A 19564-nucleotide genomic window follows, 5' to 3' on the forward strand; every position below is an offset into this window, starting at 1 on the left:
GGAGGACTCTGAAGGCGTACAAGGTTGCTGTTTGTTGGCAAAGTCTTATCCTGATGTATTTCTTCATCGTTTTCCTGCGTGAGAGCCTGGTACTGGTTTCTGAGCAGTATGGGTGCTGACTGCCTCCTGATCCTCCTGCTTCTCTGGGTCACATGTCTCCATTCCTCTGTTTCTTCAGGTGCACTTCGAATTTCTTCTCTTTCTGTAACATGAAGAGATAATTCTGCTCTGTCCAAGAACTCTTCACCTTCCTTAATGATCTTCAATGTAGCTAACCTCTCTTCGAGATTTTGCAACTTTTCCTCCAACAGGGTCACAAGCTTGCATTTGTGGCATGTGAAGTTTGGCTTTTCCACTGGTAAATCTGTGAACATGTAGCAAGAAATGCAGCTCACCAAATGGCTCCTGGCCTCTTCCATCTTGAGATTTCTTAAAAACGATGAAAGATGAGCCAAAAATTTGTGCGCACTGGGAATATGCAAATGATCTCCTCAAGACTCTTCCCCTGGTTTTCCGATTTCCTCTTTTCAGCTGCAACGGCCAAAACCCAGTGATCGTTGAGCTCGCGGAGACTCTTCACTTATCCCAGAAGGCACTGGGAATATGCAAATGATCTCCTCAAAACTCTTCCCCTGGTTTTCCGATTTCCTCTTTTCAGCTGCAACGGCCAAAACCCAGATACTTTGTCAAATGCTTTGCTGAAGTCAAGATATACTATACCAAGTGTAGCAAGGCGACTTCCAAATACATGTTTTCCAGTCTTCGTAAGGTGCACCCCATCTCTAGCAAGTAGTCCATCGTATAGGTAATTCACTCCGTGATCCAGAAATCCAAATCGTTGCTGACGTCACCATCGACGTAGCCAGTTGTTCACCTGCAGAATCTTATTCCACCTCCTTGTTCCATGGCCATCCACTGGGAGGATGGAAGAGAAGACCACCTGCGCTCCCAGTTCTTTCACTTTCTTGCCTAAGTTTTCAAAGTCTCTGCAGGTGGTTTCCAGGTCGTTTCTTGCGGTGTCATTTGTCCCCACATGTAGTAGCAGGAATGGTTAGTCATCTGTAGGTCTGAAGAGTCCTGATATCCTGTCAGACACATCTTTAATTTTTGCACCTGGAAGACAGCACATTTCTCTTGAAGTTAAATCTGGTCTGCAGATAGCGGCCTCTGTTCCTCTCAACAGGGAATCCCCCATGACCACCACTCTCCGTTTCTTCTTCACAACATTTTTCTTTCTCCATCCAGGAGGACTCTGAAGGCGTACAAGGTTGCTGTTTGTGGGCAAAGTCTTATCCTGATGTATTTCTTCATCGTTTTCCTGTGTGAGAGCCTGGTACTGGCGCAATCTCTCCCTGATACCACAGTTGTGCCGTGCGCTGGTGGGTATAGAGGGACACTAACACCGTGTCTTTGGGGCAGAGTCCTGTGAATGCACACCAGCGCTCTCTTAGCCGAGCTCTGTGAGTCATAACAGGCTACAGCATTTATGTTTATATTCCGTGGTTCTGTGCAGTAACAGAATCCGCCTCTGTACACACTGGGTGACGCTAACCCGCCTGTGTTCAGTTATATTGCCATATAGCGACTGCCATTACCGAGAAGCAGGCAACATCTCTGCATGGTGGACCCCGGGCTGCGAACGCACCTAGATATCATCTTTTATTACTTGGTGCGTTCCACTAGCCCTAACACAGGGTCTCAGGTTAGTCAACGTGGCGGGTCCTTGGGACAGCACCGCCCTCACTCCCGATGCCTCCACCTCACTGTTGAACGGTTCAGACGGCTCAGGCTGGACCAAAACAGGGGCAGACATAAAGCATTCTTTTAATGAAGAAAATGCCGCCACTGCCGGGGCTGAACAGTTTTTGAGATCAGCGCCCTTACGAGTAAGATTACTGAGGGGCTTGAACACCTGTGAAAACCCCTTAATAAATTTCCTGTAATAATTGGCAAAACCCAAAAAAACGCTGAAGACCCCTCAAGTCCCTGGGTTGCACCCAATTCACAATGGCCCGTACCTTCCCAGGGTCCTTACGAAACCAGCAGACAGGATGAACCCCAGAAAGATCAGCTTTTGGATGAAAAATTTGCATTTTTCAGGTTTCCCAAAAAGTGAGGTCTCCTGTAACCTCTGGAGAACTGCATGTAGATGACCCATGTGAGTTTGTTTGTCAGAAGAAAACTCAAGAATATCATCTAAATACACCACCATAAAGAGCCCAATGAAATCAGAAAATACATGAATAAAATTCTGAAAAACGTCTGGCGCATTAGTGAGACCAAAGGGCATAGCCAAATTCTCAAACAAACCTTCAGAGGTGAGAAATGCCATTTTCCACTCATCCCCCTCCCGAATACGGATTAGATTATATGCTGCCCTGAGGTCCAATTTAAAAAACCACTTGGCCCCAGATAATTGATTCTACAGATCAAGGATGAGCTGGAGGGGATAAGTATTTCTCACTGTTATTTATTTCCCAAAAATCGAGGCACGGGCACAAACCACCATCTTTTTTTTACAAAAAAGAATCCAGCCACAACAGGGGAGACAGAGGGACCAATGTGACCTTTACGTAGACTTTCAGAGATATTCTTCATAGTGGTACGTTTCGGGATGGAGAGGTTGTACAGATGGGCCTTGGGCTTCGTGGCACCCAGTACCAGATTGATAGTACAGACAAAAGGGCAGTGTGGTGGTAAGACCTCGGCCTCCTTTTTGGAAAAAAATCCTTCAGGTACTCCGGAATACCTTCCAGATTAACGGATGACACAAATTCAGAAGCAAGACAAACTTTAACACAATTAGGACCCCATTTCATGATATCATGAGATTCCCAGTTTATCACAGGATTGTGTAACTGTAACCAAGGAGATCCCTACACCAGTCCCGCCGGAAGATTGACCAGAACAAAACATGAAATACATTCCTGATGCAAAGAGCCCAACTTGAGGAGAAACTCCCCCAAGACAAATTTAATGACATTATTAGCCATAGGTGTTTTGGCAATGGCAACAACATGAATGGGAGTCTCCAGCCTAACTGTCCCTAACTTACATTTGGTCACCAAGTTAGAGTCAATCAAGTTCATGGACGACCCGCAGTCTACGAAAGCAGAAGTGGGCATGAAGCAACTCCCACCACAAAGTTCCACTTCTAACAATATTTTAGAAAATGAGGAAATAGGAACCTGAGAGTCTGGGTGACCTCCTCGGCAGTCACCCAGACTTAGGCGTTTCCTGACACCTTGCTAGTCGGTGGGCAGGAGGGGCAGTCCCTCTTCCAATGTCTGGGATTTCCACAGCAGAAGCACAATCTTCCTTCATGTTGACATCTCCTCTCCTTCTGGAAATTGGTGGCCCCCACCTCCATAGGTTCGGCAGGTGGCACAACAACAGGAGTAGCAGGAAGCAAAGGAACCTCTCTCTGTGTATCACCTCTCTCCGTAGCCTCTGATCCATCCAAATTGCCTGAGTCATAACCTCCTTCATGGAGCTGGGTGGTGGAAAGCCAGAGTGTCCTTCAGGTGATCCGACAGTCCTCTCCTGAACTGACACCGAAGCGCAGAGTCGTTCCAGGATACCTCAGTGGACCGTTGACGGAACTCAGAGCAATACCACTGGTAGGCATTAGGTTCCGGTCGCTGCACAGCAGGGATCCCGAGCCTTGCATTCGGCAGTCTCCCATTCTTCTCCGGCCGCACAGGAGCTTCTCAGCCGACTCGTCGATCCAGGCGCTCTGCTCAGACCAGCTCTGTAGGTTTAGTTGCTGCTGCCACCTCTGGTCCAGCTATAGCAATGCAGGCTGGTCATCAGCGAGCTACTCCAGGGACTAAGTCCTCCTTTCGGCCCACTGAGCATGCCCGTGGGACGATCTCATTGGAGATGGGAGGTCACATGCTCAGGTCCTTCTCCAGTTCGGAGTAGACCATCAGAAAGGTCAGGAAGGTCCCGGAAGGATGCGGCTATAAAAGGTTCGCATGGCCGCTCGGCCATGCGCTAGTATAGACAAAGATTAGACCATGTGGAGTGAGTGTTGTATGCATGTATGAATGTCTCTGGTGAATGACTCATTGGAAACCCCTACCCTTGGTACGCATAGGTTGTGCAGCCTAGCCTGTCAAGCGCCCAGGTCTAGGTGTAGGTAGAGGCTGAGTCAGAGACTATAATTAGTGTCCACCGGTGGTCCTACACGCCACGGTGCACGTGCTCGACACTTCTCCATGGTCAGTGTCTATAGTGGTGTCCGCATGTGCGACGCCACGTGCTCTGAAGGTCTAAGAGGGACTCTGACCCTGTGTCCTTGGGGAAGAGTTCCGTTACCACATTCTGAGCGCCTCCTTGCCGAGCTTTGTGAGTGCTAACAGACTCCGGCATCTAAGTTTCGCGGTATTGCGGCTCTGTGACATTACAGAGTCCGCTCCTGTTCACATCGGGTGACGTTAACCTGCGTATGACCTTTGTATACCGCTATATACATCCGCCATTACTAAGTAGAAGTTTACCACCTCTACACGGTGGACCCCGGGCTGCAAACGCACCTACTATCATTATATTATTCAGCCTGTAACAACCACTCGGCTGAAAGCTTACCCTGAAAGAGACCCATGATTGTGTCTCTGCCACTCTGACCCGGTCAGGTTAATCAAAAATAGGTCCTGAGGCCTCAGTTCAGGGGCATAAGCAGGTAAAGAGAAATCCCAAGATTGAGGTCCCTCCCAAAGTAAGGAAATGATTATCACCACCCGCTGACTCATCTCCAGAGGATTATGGTCTAAGAGAGAACAGTAGCTTGCAAATGTCCCTGAACGTACAGGACTTCTCCTTTTCTCCGGAGAAGGTACAGTTGTGGCCAAAAGTATTGACACCCCTGCAATTTTGTCAGATAATACTCAGTTTCTTCCTGAAAATTATTGCAAACACAAATTCTTTGTTATTATTATCTTCATTTACTTTGTCTTAAATGAAAAAACACAAAAAGAATTGTCCTAAAGCCAAATTGGATATAATTCCACACCAAACATAAAAAAGAGGGTGGACAAAAGTATTGGCACTGTTCGAAAAATCATGTGATGCTTCTCTAATTTGTGTAAATAACAGCACCTGTAACTTACCTGTGGCCCCTAACAGGTGTTGGCAATAACTAAATCACACTTGCAGCCAGTTGACATGGATTAAAGTTGACTCAACCTCTGTCCTGTGTCCTTGTGTGTACCACATTGAGCATGGAGAAAAGAAAGAAGACCAAAGAACTGTCTGAGGACTTGAGAAACCAAATTGTGAGGAAGCATGAGCAATCTCAAGGCTACAAGTCCATCTCCAAAGACCTGAATGTTCCTGTATCTACCGTGCACAGTGTCATCAAGAAGTTTAATGCCCATGGCACTGTGGCTAACCTCCCTAGATTTGGATGGAAAAGAAAAATTGACAAGAGATTTCAACGCAAGATTGTGCGGATGTTGGATAAAGAACCTTGACTAACATCCAAACAAGTTCAAGCTGCCCTGCAGTCCGAGGGTGCAACAGTGTCAACCCGTACTATCCGTCGGCGTCTGAATGAAAAGGGACTGTATAGTAGGAGACCCAGGAAGACCCCACTTCTTACCCCGAGAAATAAAAAAGCCAGGCAGGAGTTTGCCAAAACTTACATGAAAAAGCCTAAAGCGTTTTGGAAGAATGTTCTCTGGTCAGATGAGACAAAAGTAGAGCTTTTTGGGCAAAGGCATCAATATAGAGTTTACAGGAGAAAAAAGAGGCATTCATAGAAAAAAACACAGTCCCTACAGTCAAACATGGCGGAGGTTCCCTGATGTTTTGGGGTTGCTTTGCTGCCTCTGGCACTGGACTGCTTGACCGTGTGCATGGCATTATGAAGTCTGAAGACTACCAACAAATTTTGCAGCATAATGTAGGGCCCAGTGTGAGAAAGCTAGGTCTCCCTCAGAGGTCATGGGTCTTCCAGCAGGACAATGACCCAAAACACACTTCAAAAAGCACTAGAAAATGGTTTGAGAGAAAGCACTGGAGATTTCTAAGGTGGCCAGCAATGAGTCAAGACCTGAATCCCATAGAACACTTGTGGAGAGATCTAAAAATGGCAGTTTGGAGAAGGCACCCTTCTAATATCAGGGACCTGGAGCAGTTTGCCAAAGAAGAATGGTCTAAAATTCCAGCAGCGCATTGTAAGAAACTCATTGATGGTTACCGGAAGCGGTTGGTCGCAGTTATTTTGGATAAAGGTTGTGCAACCAAGTATTAGGCTGAGGGTGCCAATACTTTTGTCTGGCCCATTTTTGGAGTTTTGTGTGAAATGATCAATGTTTTGCTTTTTGCTTCATTCTCTTTTGTGTTTTTTCATTTAAGACGAATTAAATGAAGATAGTAATACCAAAGAATTTGTGATTGCAATCATTTTCAGGAAGAAACTGAGTATTATCTGACAAAATTGCAGGGGTGTCAATACTTTTGGCCACAACTGTATATCAGGAGAGTGCAGCAAAACATCAACAGTGTCTGAGTGCTTACAGACAGACTGGGAAGCAGAACCCTGAAAAGATTTTACCTTTTCAGAAAGCTCCCTTTGCAGTTGGTTATGAGATGTGGCCAGAGCGCTATGTTCCACAGATAAATCCTGCATCATTTGTGTCAAACTAGACATTTGATGCACCAAGGTGCGGAGCAGATCCATAGAAAGAGAAGCAGTGAAAAAAAACTGTCTGTTTTGGGTCAGTTATAATATCACAGTGCTGAAATGCAGGTAGAAGCTAGCTCTGCTAGGTGGCGATGGAGTGGAGAGAGGTCAAGCACACAGATGAAGCAGACCTGCCGTGCAGCATCGAAGCTACCACCAGGTGGCAGCAGAGAAGTCAAACAAGCTGGATCAAATCCTAGACTGTAGCGCAGTACCGAAGGAATAAGCAAACTCTGGGTCAGAGACAAGCAAGGGGATCAGTAACGGTCAGGAGTGGATATGCCAAAGACAAAAGCTGGTCAGGGTCCAAGCCGAGTTCAAGTACCAAGTAGTCAAGATACAAAGGGGACACACCGAGTCTGGACCGGGAGCAGGGAACAACACAGACAAGGGTTGAGTCAGGAGTAACAGCAGGACAAGTCAGGATGTAACAGAGTCAGCTACTCACGCTGTAGGCAGAACTATAACTGACATCGCCTGCAGGAAGCAGAAATGATAAATGGCAAACCTGAACCCAGACTGAGGCTGAGAAAGGTTAACCCCTGACATGACCAGACCGGGAAAAAGTAAAGACAGGACTCAAAACCCGGTCTGGATCATGACAATTTGCTTCGGGAGCCCTCATTACCTCCCGGTCTATGGGATCAATTCTGGCTAAAAACAAGACAGAAGACCTTGGCTCAGGGTTAACAGGTTAAACTTTATTGTGCAATTTGTTAACACATGGCTGCAGCATACAGATTAAGACAAAGTCTCTTTTTAGTGATGTTCCCTTGGTTTTGTGCTCCATCAGTCCGTGTCCCCGTCCTGTCCTGACACCCACCATGTTCTCCTCACTCTGCAGCCTGGCTGACATCTTCCTCATCATTAGGTTCAAGACTTTCTCGGCGTCCAGACATGACCGAAGATGTGCCCTCATTCTTCTAGGAAACTTATGCTGATCGGACTCGTTCTCTTCTGCGGCACCTTAGCTGCAATAGAACCTACTAACTCTGCTATGTTTAGCCTTGCTCTCCACTCCACCCAGAACTTGCGCTTGATGACACCTAGACTCTGACTAGACTGTCTCTGGCTGACTGTAACCTGGAAGCATTTTCTCGAAAATCCCATGTAACCCCTCCCAAACTCTGGGTTAAACCCAACTCTATTAGCTACCTAATCCCCAATGTAGTGCAAGCTGAACACCTATCTTTTGTATGGTTTCCCTAGTGGACAGACGTTCCACATTCCTAAGGACTGCCACAGTCATAGCCTGTAGGAGAACCATATATACACTACCGTTCAAAAGTTTAGGGTCACTTAGAAATTTCCATATTTTTGAAAGAAAAGCACATTTTTTTCAATGAAGCTAACATTAAATGATTCAGAAATACACTCTATACATTGTTAATGTGGTAAATGACTATTCTAGCTGCAAACGTCTGGTTTATAATGCAATATCTTCATAGGTGTATAGAGGCCCATTTCCAACAACCATCACTGCTAGAATGCCAAAGGTCTGCAATGCTGTAATTGCTACAAAGGGAGCATTCTTTGAAGAAAGCAAAGTTTGAAGGAGAAAATTATTATTTAAAATAAAAAATTTTTTCGATCCTTGTCAATGTCTGGACTAGATTTTAAATTCATTTGGCAACTCATTTGATTAATAAAAGTATGAGTTTTCATGGAAAACACAAAATTGTCTGGGTGACCCAAACTTTTGAACGGTAGTGTAACTAAAACAAACGTTATTAAATATTCATGGATAATTTGCAAAGCCAACCATATCATGATTGATAAATGATTTCTCGTGGGGTTTTAAATCTTTTTATCAATCACATTAGTACTGTAATAGGACAAGCTGTGGCACCACTCCCAGTTTAAGCTGTCCATTTTGGAAAAGCAGGACAAAACTGGTGTGAAAATGAAATAAAAGTCACCAAAATTTTGTGTAACTTTGCAATGCGCCAAAATTGTGAAACTTATCAAAGTGATTTTCTTAAGAATTCTGGTGAAAATGATTTAATGAATCACAGCCTATATGCAATTAGCAACATAAGGGAAAGCCTGCATATTTAACCTGCATGATGGGAAGAAAAATAAGTAGAGGAATAGACAACCAAAAAAAATGTATGTAGCTTAGATAGATAATAAAAATTAGCATATAGGATATTAGATCAAAGAAAACACAGCTTTATAAATTCACATTTTGAGTCTAGATTGGGTTTTCCTCCATGGTCTTTCCTCCTTTTCATCATACAGGTTATACTCTATATGACGTAAATACATATTAGCATATTCACTATTGCTTTTTATTTTTATATAGTCAGGTCTGTTTTCTCGTAGTGTTTATATACTAGTTATTTATTCTACCTTTTATCGAATATGTGTATATATTTTGGTGGCCGAGTTGCTGTGCTTCTTAAACACTTCCTCTTTTCAATACCACCCACGATTGTGGAATATGTAGGCGGAAAGACATTTCTTATGTTAGATTCACACTAGCATTTTGAGGCGCAGCGCACGCTCGCCGTGAAGCTCCGCCCCCTGCCACACCTCCTACGGTCAGCTCCGCCTATGGGCGCATGACGCTGCATGCGACCTGTGTACCCTATCTTTAGCATTGGGTACACAGGCCGTGCGCAGGTATCGTTTTGCATCTTGGTGCGGCCGGCGCACTGTCAAAAGGACGCATGCGGCGGCAAAAGCATACCTGCGCATGACCTGCGTACCCAATGCTAAAGATAGGGTATGCAGGTCGCATGCAGCGTCATGCGCCCATAGGCGGAGCTGACTGGAGAGGGCGTGGCAGGGGGCGGAGCTTCACGGCGAGCATGCACTGTACCTCAAAACGCTAGTGTGAAACTAGCCTTAAACTTGACTTGTTGCAACGTTGGCATCTGTTGCGCCAGAATCTCAAAAAGTTTACAACTCTGGAAATTTCTAAAGCCTGTTGTCTGTGGATTTTAAATTTGGCATAAGATCTTTCCCTCTGGTGTTAGGGAGTGGAAGCCGGGGATAAAGAGAAGACACAGATACTTGGCATGTATATCGGAGGCTCATCGTTATGACCACTGTTCTAGTAGAAACTGGTGACATACAATGACCACTGAATATATGAAAAGACTGATGGATGCATAATTGTCAAACCAATTAGAAAACATCATTTGCTACATTTATATTTTTGATTATTTGTTGTATTATTGGTCATTTAACAAACAAAGCATGCAATCTATGTGATGTCAAAAAGCTTCTTCCCTACTATGCATTTTAAACATTCCTGTTGTCTGTCTTAATGGTACCTCAATTTTCATTATATTGCAGTGTGATTGTTCCAGAGCTTCAAATTATGAAAGAAGGGACACAAAATTTTCCAAACATCTCGGTTTATTCAATTTCGATTATGAGAAGTACACACATAAATACACGCATTTATATTCACTGCTATTCTATCAATCAGGCTGTTTATAGTGTAGTGCTTCTTTCACAATTTCTTTTTTTTTTATTTTTTTTTACTTTAAAGGGAATCTGTCACCCCATTTTCGGCCTATAAGCTGCGGCCACTGCCATCAGGGACTTATCTACAGCATTCTGTAATGCTGTAGATAAGCCCCCGATGTAACCTAACTGGGAAGAAAAACAAGTTAGATTATACTCACCGGGGAGCGGGGGGGGGTGGGTGTCGCGGTCCGGTCCGGCGCCTCCAATCTTCTAGCGATGATGTCCTCCTCCTTGCTTCTGCCGCAGCTCCTGCGCAGGCGTACTTTCTCTGCCCTGCTGAGGGCAGATAAAAGTACTGCAGTGCACAGGCGCCAGGAAGAGGTCCAGCGCCTGCGCACTACAGTACTTTACTCTTCCCTCAACAGGGCAGAGAAAGTACGCCTGCGCAGGAGCCGCGGCAGAAGTAAGGAGGACGTCATCTCTAGAAGATGGGAGGCACCGGACCGTGACATCTATCGGACCGGACCGGATCCCCAGGTGAGTATGATCTAACTCGTTTTTCTTCTCTTTCAGGTTACATCGAGGGCTTATCTACAGCATTCTGTAATGCTGTAGATAAGCCCCTGATGGCTGTGACCGCATCTTATAGGCCAAAAATGGGGTGGCAGATTCCCTTTAAATATTTTTTCCGTGTTTTAACATTGATATGAAAACAGAAAATTCCAATTACGTTCAATAATAACAATAGAAAAGTTGATGGTTGCTAATATCAGGTTGCTATTAAACATTAGAATATAAGTATAATCAGCATTATGAAATATTAATATAAGCTCTTACATGAGCCAAATAATTGTGTGTGTATGTTTCCACAGTCAGTAAACGCTGCGGGTTGGACGTTGTGTACAGCTGCAGAGTCCAACCCGCAGCGGCCAGATGTTACAGCGCAGTGGAGGGGATTTTATGAAATCTCATCTCCACTATGAGTGCAGGGACGCCTCTGGCTTCCCTGCATAACCGGACATGCGGTGCATCTTTCCAGACTGCAGCAGGTCTATTTATCTTGCGAAGATTCTACTTCTCCGCAAGATAAAGTCACCCATAAAATGTACAAGACGCGGTGATTTGCTCATGGTTCTGTGAAGACATGCGAAATCACCGCACGTACAAAAGCCGGCAGTGCTTTGGACAGAGTGGACATGGGCTGCATCCAAAGCACTGCCAATACTGACCGTGTGCACATACCCTTATAGGAATGTAAAGAAGAAAGGAAAGTGGAAAGAGAACATTCTATTTTAAGCATTATTTTCTAACAACAAGGTTGCCAGATCATTCCCCTCACTGAATAATATCCAACATGTTCAATGGCGATGAAAAGCTTTGAGGAGATTGTTTTCATGTGCAATCATGTATACATTTTCAGAATATTGTTAACCTCTTCCACCCATTCATCCAAAGTTGCAGTTTTTGTTGATTGCCTTGATGTGATCTTTCACTATTTTGATACACAATGCTGACCAGTTCTCACTCAACTTTGTAGATGCTAAGGTAACATCTTAATATCAAAAGAATAAAAAATAACATGCGAAACACAAGGCTATAACTGTTAAAAGCAGATGTTTATTAATGATTGGTATCAAGCTTTAAAAAGGGGTTGACCAATGATTCTCATTACCACCTGATCTGACATTTGGAATTCGGTAACAACGGTTTATTGGTAATTGCATACTTTTCTTAATCATCATTTAGTGCTGCTTTCATTTTCTATCAATTGACATGTCACTTAAATTCGACTATAATTGCTCAATTGCTTTTTAGAGTTTGTAAAAAATAAATAAAAATCTACTTCCGTGTGTGATTTTTCTGATGTTTAATAAGATTTGGTTTGTAGGCAAACATTTTCCCACATTCTGAACATGAAAATGTTTTTCCTACATGAGCTCTTTGATGTCCAATAAGAGATGAGTTTTCAGCAAAACACTTTCCACATACGGGACATGAAAATGGCTTCTCTCCTGGGTGATGTCTCTGATGCCTAACTAAAGCCGATTTCTGGTTAAAACTTTTGCCACAATCTAAACATGAAAATGGTTTCTCCCCTGTGTGAACTCTCTGATGTCTAATAAAATCAGATCTCTTAGGATAACATTTCCCACATTCTGTACATAAAAATGGCTTCTTCTCAACATGAATTCCCTGACGTCTAACATGATCAGAATTCTGCCTATAATCTTTCCTGCATTCTGAGAATGAAAATGATTTTTGCCTTGTGTGAATTCTCTTATGTCTAGCAAAATCTGATGCCCGGAAAAAACATTTCCTACATACTAAGCATGTATATGGCTTCTCCCCTGTGTGGGTTCTGAGATGTGCAACAAGTTCTGATGTCTCTTTAAAACATTTCCCACATTCTGAACATGAAAATGGCTTCTCCCCTGTGTGAATTCTCTCATGTTTAGCAAGATCAGATTTCTGAGAAAAGCATTTCCCACATTCTGAACATGAATATGGCTTTTCCCCAGTATGAATTCTTTGATGTGTAACGAGTTTTGATTTAACACTAAAACATTTCCCACATTCTGAACATAAAAATGGCTTCTCACCTGTATGAATTTTGTGATGTCTAAGTAAACCTGATTTATAGCCAAAACATTTCCCACATTCTGAGCATGGAAATGGCTTCTTCCCTGTGTGAATTCTCTTATGTGCATCAAGATAGCATTTTGCTGTAAAACATTTGCCACATTCTGAACATGAAAATCGATCCTCTACTGTGTGAGTCTTTTGATGTTCATTCTCCCTACTGTTATCTTTATTCTGAATAAAAACCTGAGATGAATCAGAAGATCTGATTTGTTGAAAAGGATTTGGTGATGGAGTTTTGCTGAGAAGGGCTGGAGGTATATCTGGGAACGTGGCATGCTCTTCATATATGTCTGGAATGAAATCATGATCTTCTTCTTTAAAATCTGACAATATCAGAAGTTCCTCTGAACACCCGGTCCAGTCATCTGCCAATAATAAAATTGATTTTACACTTTTCAATAAATAATAATTATAATATATTACAGCTTATAACATTTTTATACAAATTGCATTAACATTTGTTTTTCAACTAAGACAATGAGGACAGTAAGTCAGTGCTGTTAGGTGGTGTCCGTCTCATACCCTTCCTGACAGCTAAATGCAGTCTAGCACCTCACAGTGCAAAGATGTAAAGCAGTAGATTAATGTGCAAAGAATCCAAGGCTTTACAGCAAATGTATTGCTGGATTATCGCATAATTTTTTTTTAGCGGATCTAAAAAAAGGTATATTGTTGTATGTATGATAAAATCTGATGGAAACATTGATTTTAATCATTAATATATGTGAGGGACCTGAAAAATAATTTGCTTTAGTGTCCTTTGAAAGCCATAGATCAGTCCCTCGTTCTTTAGTACATCTAGCTTAACCTAAATAAAAATATATTTTATATATACAACTTTGGCTATTTCTGATCAAGATTGTTTTATTCTTTTCCTAAATTAGTTAATAAATATCATATGGAACAGAATTTCAATAAAAAATGGTGTACAGTGTGGGTGGAGCACAGTTACTGAGTGATTTACATGATTTCAAACCTGCATGGAAACAATGCAATCTTATCATAAAGCTCTTTTGCCTGACCTGAACAAAGATTTAACAAAATATTAAAACAGAATTAAAAGCAGATTTTCCCAATATAAACTAAAGCCATAAACTTCTCTTGTTTCAAAGTCCAGCAATCTGTAATTAAGCCCCCAACCTCCCCTACAGATCAAAAAAAATACTTTTCTATAAGTTTTTCACGGCGTACGCTAACTTGTGCAGCTCAGTCTGATGGATGTTGCTGGTCTTTGCCAATTGCCTGCTCCATTCCCACAATCACGTCTTCTTGCCTTCATTCATGTGGATGACGCATCCTGCATCATCCAAACGCCCCCCAGAAGAAACAAGGCGAAACAGCGTTTGGGTAGTGGGACATGGAGACTGAGACTTCTTAGGTGAAGCATCTGATTTAGGTAATGTACCTTTCACACATTTATTCTAGATGAATGCTACCTTGAGGCAATATGATATTTGGGATCACTGTGTGGTTATTCATTGAAGTGGGAATATATGTACCCTTCTATATAGCACTGCACTGGCACTTTAGGAATTAATAATCTTGGCTCCCTCTAATAGGTGAGTCTCTATACAACATACCTCTAGCTCTTGAGGCATTTCTGTGTCCTTGTTGGGGTTTTTCCCTGTCATTTTATTCAGCATTCTATTTTATGTATTAATTCACTAAAATACGTATTTTTTAATTTATTGCTGTTTGAATCTCTTCATTTCCTGGGGTAGGAATTTATTTTTCTAAGGTTTTTTGGTGGAATATGTAGTAAAGAGTCTAACATTACAGTTTCCTATGGGACTACTGTGATTCGTCATCCAGACAGTGCTTTAAATCTTGTGCAGTTGAAGCAGAGACCTGCGCAGGAGCACTTTCCTCTGCTGCTTCTGGCACATGTGCATTACATGACTTTGTGTTGTCCTTTAGTAAGACAGATCAAAGGGCGCCTGCACCGGCCTGTGAAGGTAGGAGATTTGCAATGCTATGTGGATGACGTAGGACGTGTCATCCACATCAGCTAAGGCAGTAGGACACAAATTCGGGGATAGAGGAAGCACCAGGAAAAGACAAACAGCGTCAATTGGACTGGACCGCATCAAATAGCATACGGCACGAGAGAGCCACAGAAGGTCATTTTTCAGAGTTAAGGACTGTGGTACAAGGAGTTAAAAGTGGTTCCATTAGCTTAAATTGGAAATACTTGCTAACAAGTTCAGTTTACTTTTTAAAGCACCACTCCAACTTTTTTTTATTGCACAGCTGGTTTGGTGCTTAGAATCCAAGTGTCCTGCCCCTGTCTGATACTACCAGTGTTTTCATCTGATTTCGCCATAGCTCTGGTCCGTCTCCTGGAGTTTGTGACCTGCTGGCTGCGCCAGTGTTTGCTGGAGCGAGCCAGAGGTCAATAATCAATGTAATTCTATGAGAGCCTCGCTCTGGCAATCTTAGACTTGCATTGAGAGCTTGGGACTAGAGATGGGCGAACCCGAACAGTAAAGTTCGGTGTCCGTACCAAACACCTACTGTTCAGGCAAGGACACCAAACACGGACCAGGAAGTTCGTGTTACTGTTCGGGTTCGGCCTCCTGAACACCAGGTGTGTGCTGCGCTGTTATGTGCATGATCCTGCGGCAAACATTGCTTCTGATAGGTGGTAAAATCACTACCGCTGGTTAGACAGCTGCAATTCCAACACTGTCAAATTACAGCCTGAGCCTGCAGCTGTGCTCAGAGGTATAAAGTTTACCTCCTGTCATTGGTGTTGGCTGATGAAACTACTGCTCTCATCAGCCGACGCCTGCTTCCCTTAATAACAGTGAGAGCAGGAGTGGCTGATGGAAGTATTCATCAGCCAGTGCCCGTGCTGTAAATAAATAATAAAAAAATACGGCGTGGGTTCCCCTGTATTTTTGATAACAAGCTAGGAAAAACCCTCAGTTGTCAGCTTTAGTGGTCCCCGAGCTGTATTTTTAAATTATTTGAATAAATAATTAAAAAAATGCATGGGGTTGCTCCATTTTTGACAACCACCCTTGCTAAAGCAGACAGTAGGGGGCTGGTATTCTCAGGCTTGTAATGGGCCATGGATATTGGCCCCCCAGCCTAAAAATAGCATCCCACAGTTACCCATTAAAGGCCCATCTATTAGATGCGCCAATTCTGGCGCTTTGCTAGGCTCTTCCCACTTGCCCTGTAGTGGAGGCTAGTAGGGTTCATATTTGTGGGGTTGTATTGTCTAGTGACATCAAGCCTACAGGTTAGCAATACAGAGGCTTCTATAAAAGCATTACCGCCGGTCAGACGGCGGCGGTTTCCACACTGTCTAATAACAACGTGAGCACGCAGCTGTGATCAGAGGTCAATGATGATCACAAGAGGTGTTTGCCACACTGTCATGAACATGACAGCGTGGCAAACACTGGATGTTGGGTCCACCCATTCAAGTTAATGGGGTTCAGGTACTGTTCTAGTACCTGAACCCAAACTTTTTATAACTGTTTGGCCGGACCCGAGCATCCAGGGCTTCCCCCATCTCTACTTAAGATGTAGTTTCCGATTTTTGCCCGGTCAGAAGCTGTACTCACAAGATGGCATCGCAGGATTGGAGTGGCGGCGATAAATGGTGAAGACCCTGGAGGGTGAACATATGACCGGAGGTAAAGGATTTATGTTTAAAGGGAACTTGTCACCTCTTTTTGCCGCTATAAGATGTGGCCACTGCCTTTCAGGGCTTATCTACAGCATTCTATAATGCTATAGATAAGCCCCCGGTCCGGGTCTGGCGCCTCCCATCTTCATGCGATATCGTCCTAATGCTTGCTTCGTGTCGCGCTCCTGCGCAGGCATACTTCTCTGCCCTGTTGAGAGAAGAGCAAAGTACTGCAGTGTGCAGGTGCTGGGAAAGGTCAGAGAGGAGCGCGACACGAAGCAAGCAGGAGGACGACATCGCATGAAGATGGGAGGCGCAGGACCCGGACCTGCGACACCCATTGGACCGGACCGCATCGGACGGCTCCACCCACCCGGGTGAGTATAATAAAACTTATTTTTCTTATCTTGTTATCTTGCAGGTCGGACCAGGGGCTTATCTACAGCATTATAGAATGCTGTAGATAAGCTCTGAAAGGCAGAGGCTGCATCTTATAGCGTCAAAAAGAGGTTATAGGTTCCTTTTAAGTACTACTCCAGCGGTGAAGGAAAAAAATGCTGGAGTGGTTCATCAACAATTTGGAAGCACCACTCCAGCACAGAAGAAAGCTCGGACCAAGTATACCTCTTCAATCTCAACAATTATCTGCAAAGCTGGCTTTGTTCCAAGTGAATCAACATACATTTTAACCATGGCACTTAAAATAATTATAACGTTGCAAATTCCTTCAACAGATGTGTTGAGGGGTCTTGATTTTGTGTTTATTAACTACTATATAGGTATGACCGTTTTTTCTATTGAACATGCCGATGCAGGTCTCCTCACAGACTGCACAGCTCCAGTCCATAAAATGGCTGCTGGTGCAGGAGCATGTGACCAGATCAGTCCATCAGCTTCCTCCAGTGGAAAAGCAGGTTTCCCATATGACGTGTTTGTCAATTATAGAAGGCTGATGGACTGATCAGGTCACACGCTCCTCCACCAGTATCCATTGTATGACCTGGAGAGCTGTGCTATCTGTGAGGAATGCTGCACTAACAAGTGCAGGAAAAGAATCTGTCATACCTATATAATAGTAGATATAAGTAGACATAGATTTATTCATTTTTTCCCTCACGATAAGCTCCATATCTGTATTTTCTTGTGGTTGGACCACTCAAATCCTTGACTTTAGAGGAACAGTATAATTCTCTACACCCATCTCAATGTAAATTTAACAATTCTATACTTTCTCATCCAGACTTTAGTTACTGTATTAAGGCTGGGATCACACTATCGTAGATTTTCTCATGCAAGAAAAAGATCAATTATGTTAATGACATTCCTATCAAACTCTTATCCAGGTTTGCTCAGAAGGATGGCTTAGTGTCATCCGATTCTCTCGGATGAGAGAATTGCAGCACAGGTGAGAAGTCAGAGAACAAAATTTCCCCGTTTTGTTCATTCTATGACACCCATGTGCAGTCCAGTATTTTGCACACACCCATAGACTTGGTTGGGTGCGTACCGCGCGATTTGCGCTGTAAATCGCAACATGCTGAGATTTTTTGTTCTCATGTCAAATCGGCATAAAAAAAGTAGATCAGAACCACTCCATAGTATAACATTGGTCTGAGTACTATCTGACAAAACATTGTGTGAGCGAGCCCTAAATATAATTTATCCCCTTTCTCTATGTACTGCACACAAAGCATTCATGCAAGGAATGTCAAACATGTGCTAAAGCAAAAAGTGGTTGAAATAAGGAAGCCCCAGATAGCCTTAAAAAAATTTCCCAATTGGTAACTCTACACAAAACATCTCTATCTTGGTAGACAGGGTGCAAAAATTCTGCTTTGTGCGCTTAAATTTTCAGTCTATTCTTTTGTCAAAGTTTGATCTTTTGTTAAAAAAAATTCAACTTAATTTGTATACTCACAATAATAGAGCTGGAGGTTTGCTAACTATAAAATTAACTAAACTAATAAAAAAAAACAAACACATTTAATAGAAAACAGAAGGGGAAAAAAAAATCATAAACCCTAGAATGATTGCTTATCAATTTTGCTCTTATTAGGAATCATGATATAACCTGGCTTCTGACTCCTCCGACGTATCAACCTACTAATCAAGTAATTAATGACATTCTACTATCTATAAACCAGCCCAACATCAGATCAGAACATGTTGCGAGAACGTCCTTCAGCATAGATATTCCTGAAGTCACCAAAGCTATCGAATCACTTAAACCATACAAGGCTCCAGAAATTGATGAGTATATGGATATGTGCTGCAAGAAATATGCAAATATTGAATAAATTGGCTCAGGAATATGCCTTTCTTGTTGAAATGATCGCAGGAATTAATGTACCGAAACTCTTTCCAAACCCGGTAACGATCTAGTTTTTAATGTTTCTATGACCAGGATAGAATGTAGACATCTGAGCTGCATTTGGTTCTGTTAAATGTTGACCCTTGAAATTGTGCTACAAAATTGAGGAAATAGAAACAATGTTTTTTAAGTGGGTTACTTTGATTTTAGTGGCAAAAAAAACAGAAAAGTAAATTTTAGTTTGTGCAATATACCCTAAAAGATTCACCATTTAATTGTACCAGGAAATAAGAGAGTAGAATCTGTGACTTCCCTGCATTCAGTGGTTAATACTCACCTGTAAGAATCTCCTCTTTACACAGCTCATCACCAATCACATATGTCTCTATAATATTAAGGTCGGTCAGATCTCCATCCTGAAACAAATTTTGTAAAAGTCACAGACAGTGGGGGAAGTCACGTGAGATGATTTCCAAGAAGAGAAAAGATCATAAACTTGACGACCAAAAATGACGGCAGAAATTCTAATCAGAAAATTGCGAGAAGATCCAGACAACATCTAATGTCTATTATCAGCTTTATTCTGTGATCTCCACCAAGTATAACACATACACTGAATGGCCACATTATTAGAGACACCATCTAGTAGTACTTTCAATTTCGTCTGGCTTTCAGGACCTCAGCAATTTATCATGTAATAGATTCGATTCTATGTTAAGATCATTCTTCAGGAATATTTGTCCATACCGTTAGGATAGCCTCTTACAGTTTTTGTAAATTAGGTGGAGTTACTGTCATTCTATGAACAGCATATACTATCTCGCTCGTAAATGCTCTAAAGGATGAACATCTGGAAACTTGA

The 19564-nt window shown here is 42.7% G+C and overlaps 1 protein-coding gene across 1 annotated transcript in view; it reads right to left on the bottom strand.

The window, feature by feature from the left end:
* Positions 1-11705: 11705 nt before the first annotated feature.
* Positions 11706-19564, bottom strand: part of LOC141073835 (uncharacterized) — a 57220-nt gene continuing 49361 nt past the window's right edge. The window contains exons 6-7 of the mRNA XM_073561304.1: positions 19040-19118; positions 11706-13116 (exon numbers count right to left, since the gene is read on the bottom strand). Of these exons, the coding sequence (XP_073417405.1) occupies positions 11948-13116; positions 19040-19118 (1248 nt within the window). The 3' untranslated portion in view covers positions 11706-11947. The remainder of the gene's footprint in view (positions 13117-19039; positions 19119-19564) is intronic.

Source organism: Dendrobates tinctorius, unplaced genomic scaffold (assembly GCF_039654945.1).
Source record: "Dendrobates tinctorius isolate UK_male_01 unplaced genomic scaffold, ASM3965494v1 ptg000014l, whole genome shotgun sequence".
NCBI lineage: Eukaryota > Metazoa > Chordata > Amphibia > Anura > Dendrobatidae > Dendrobates > Dendrobates tinctorius.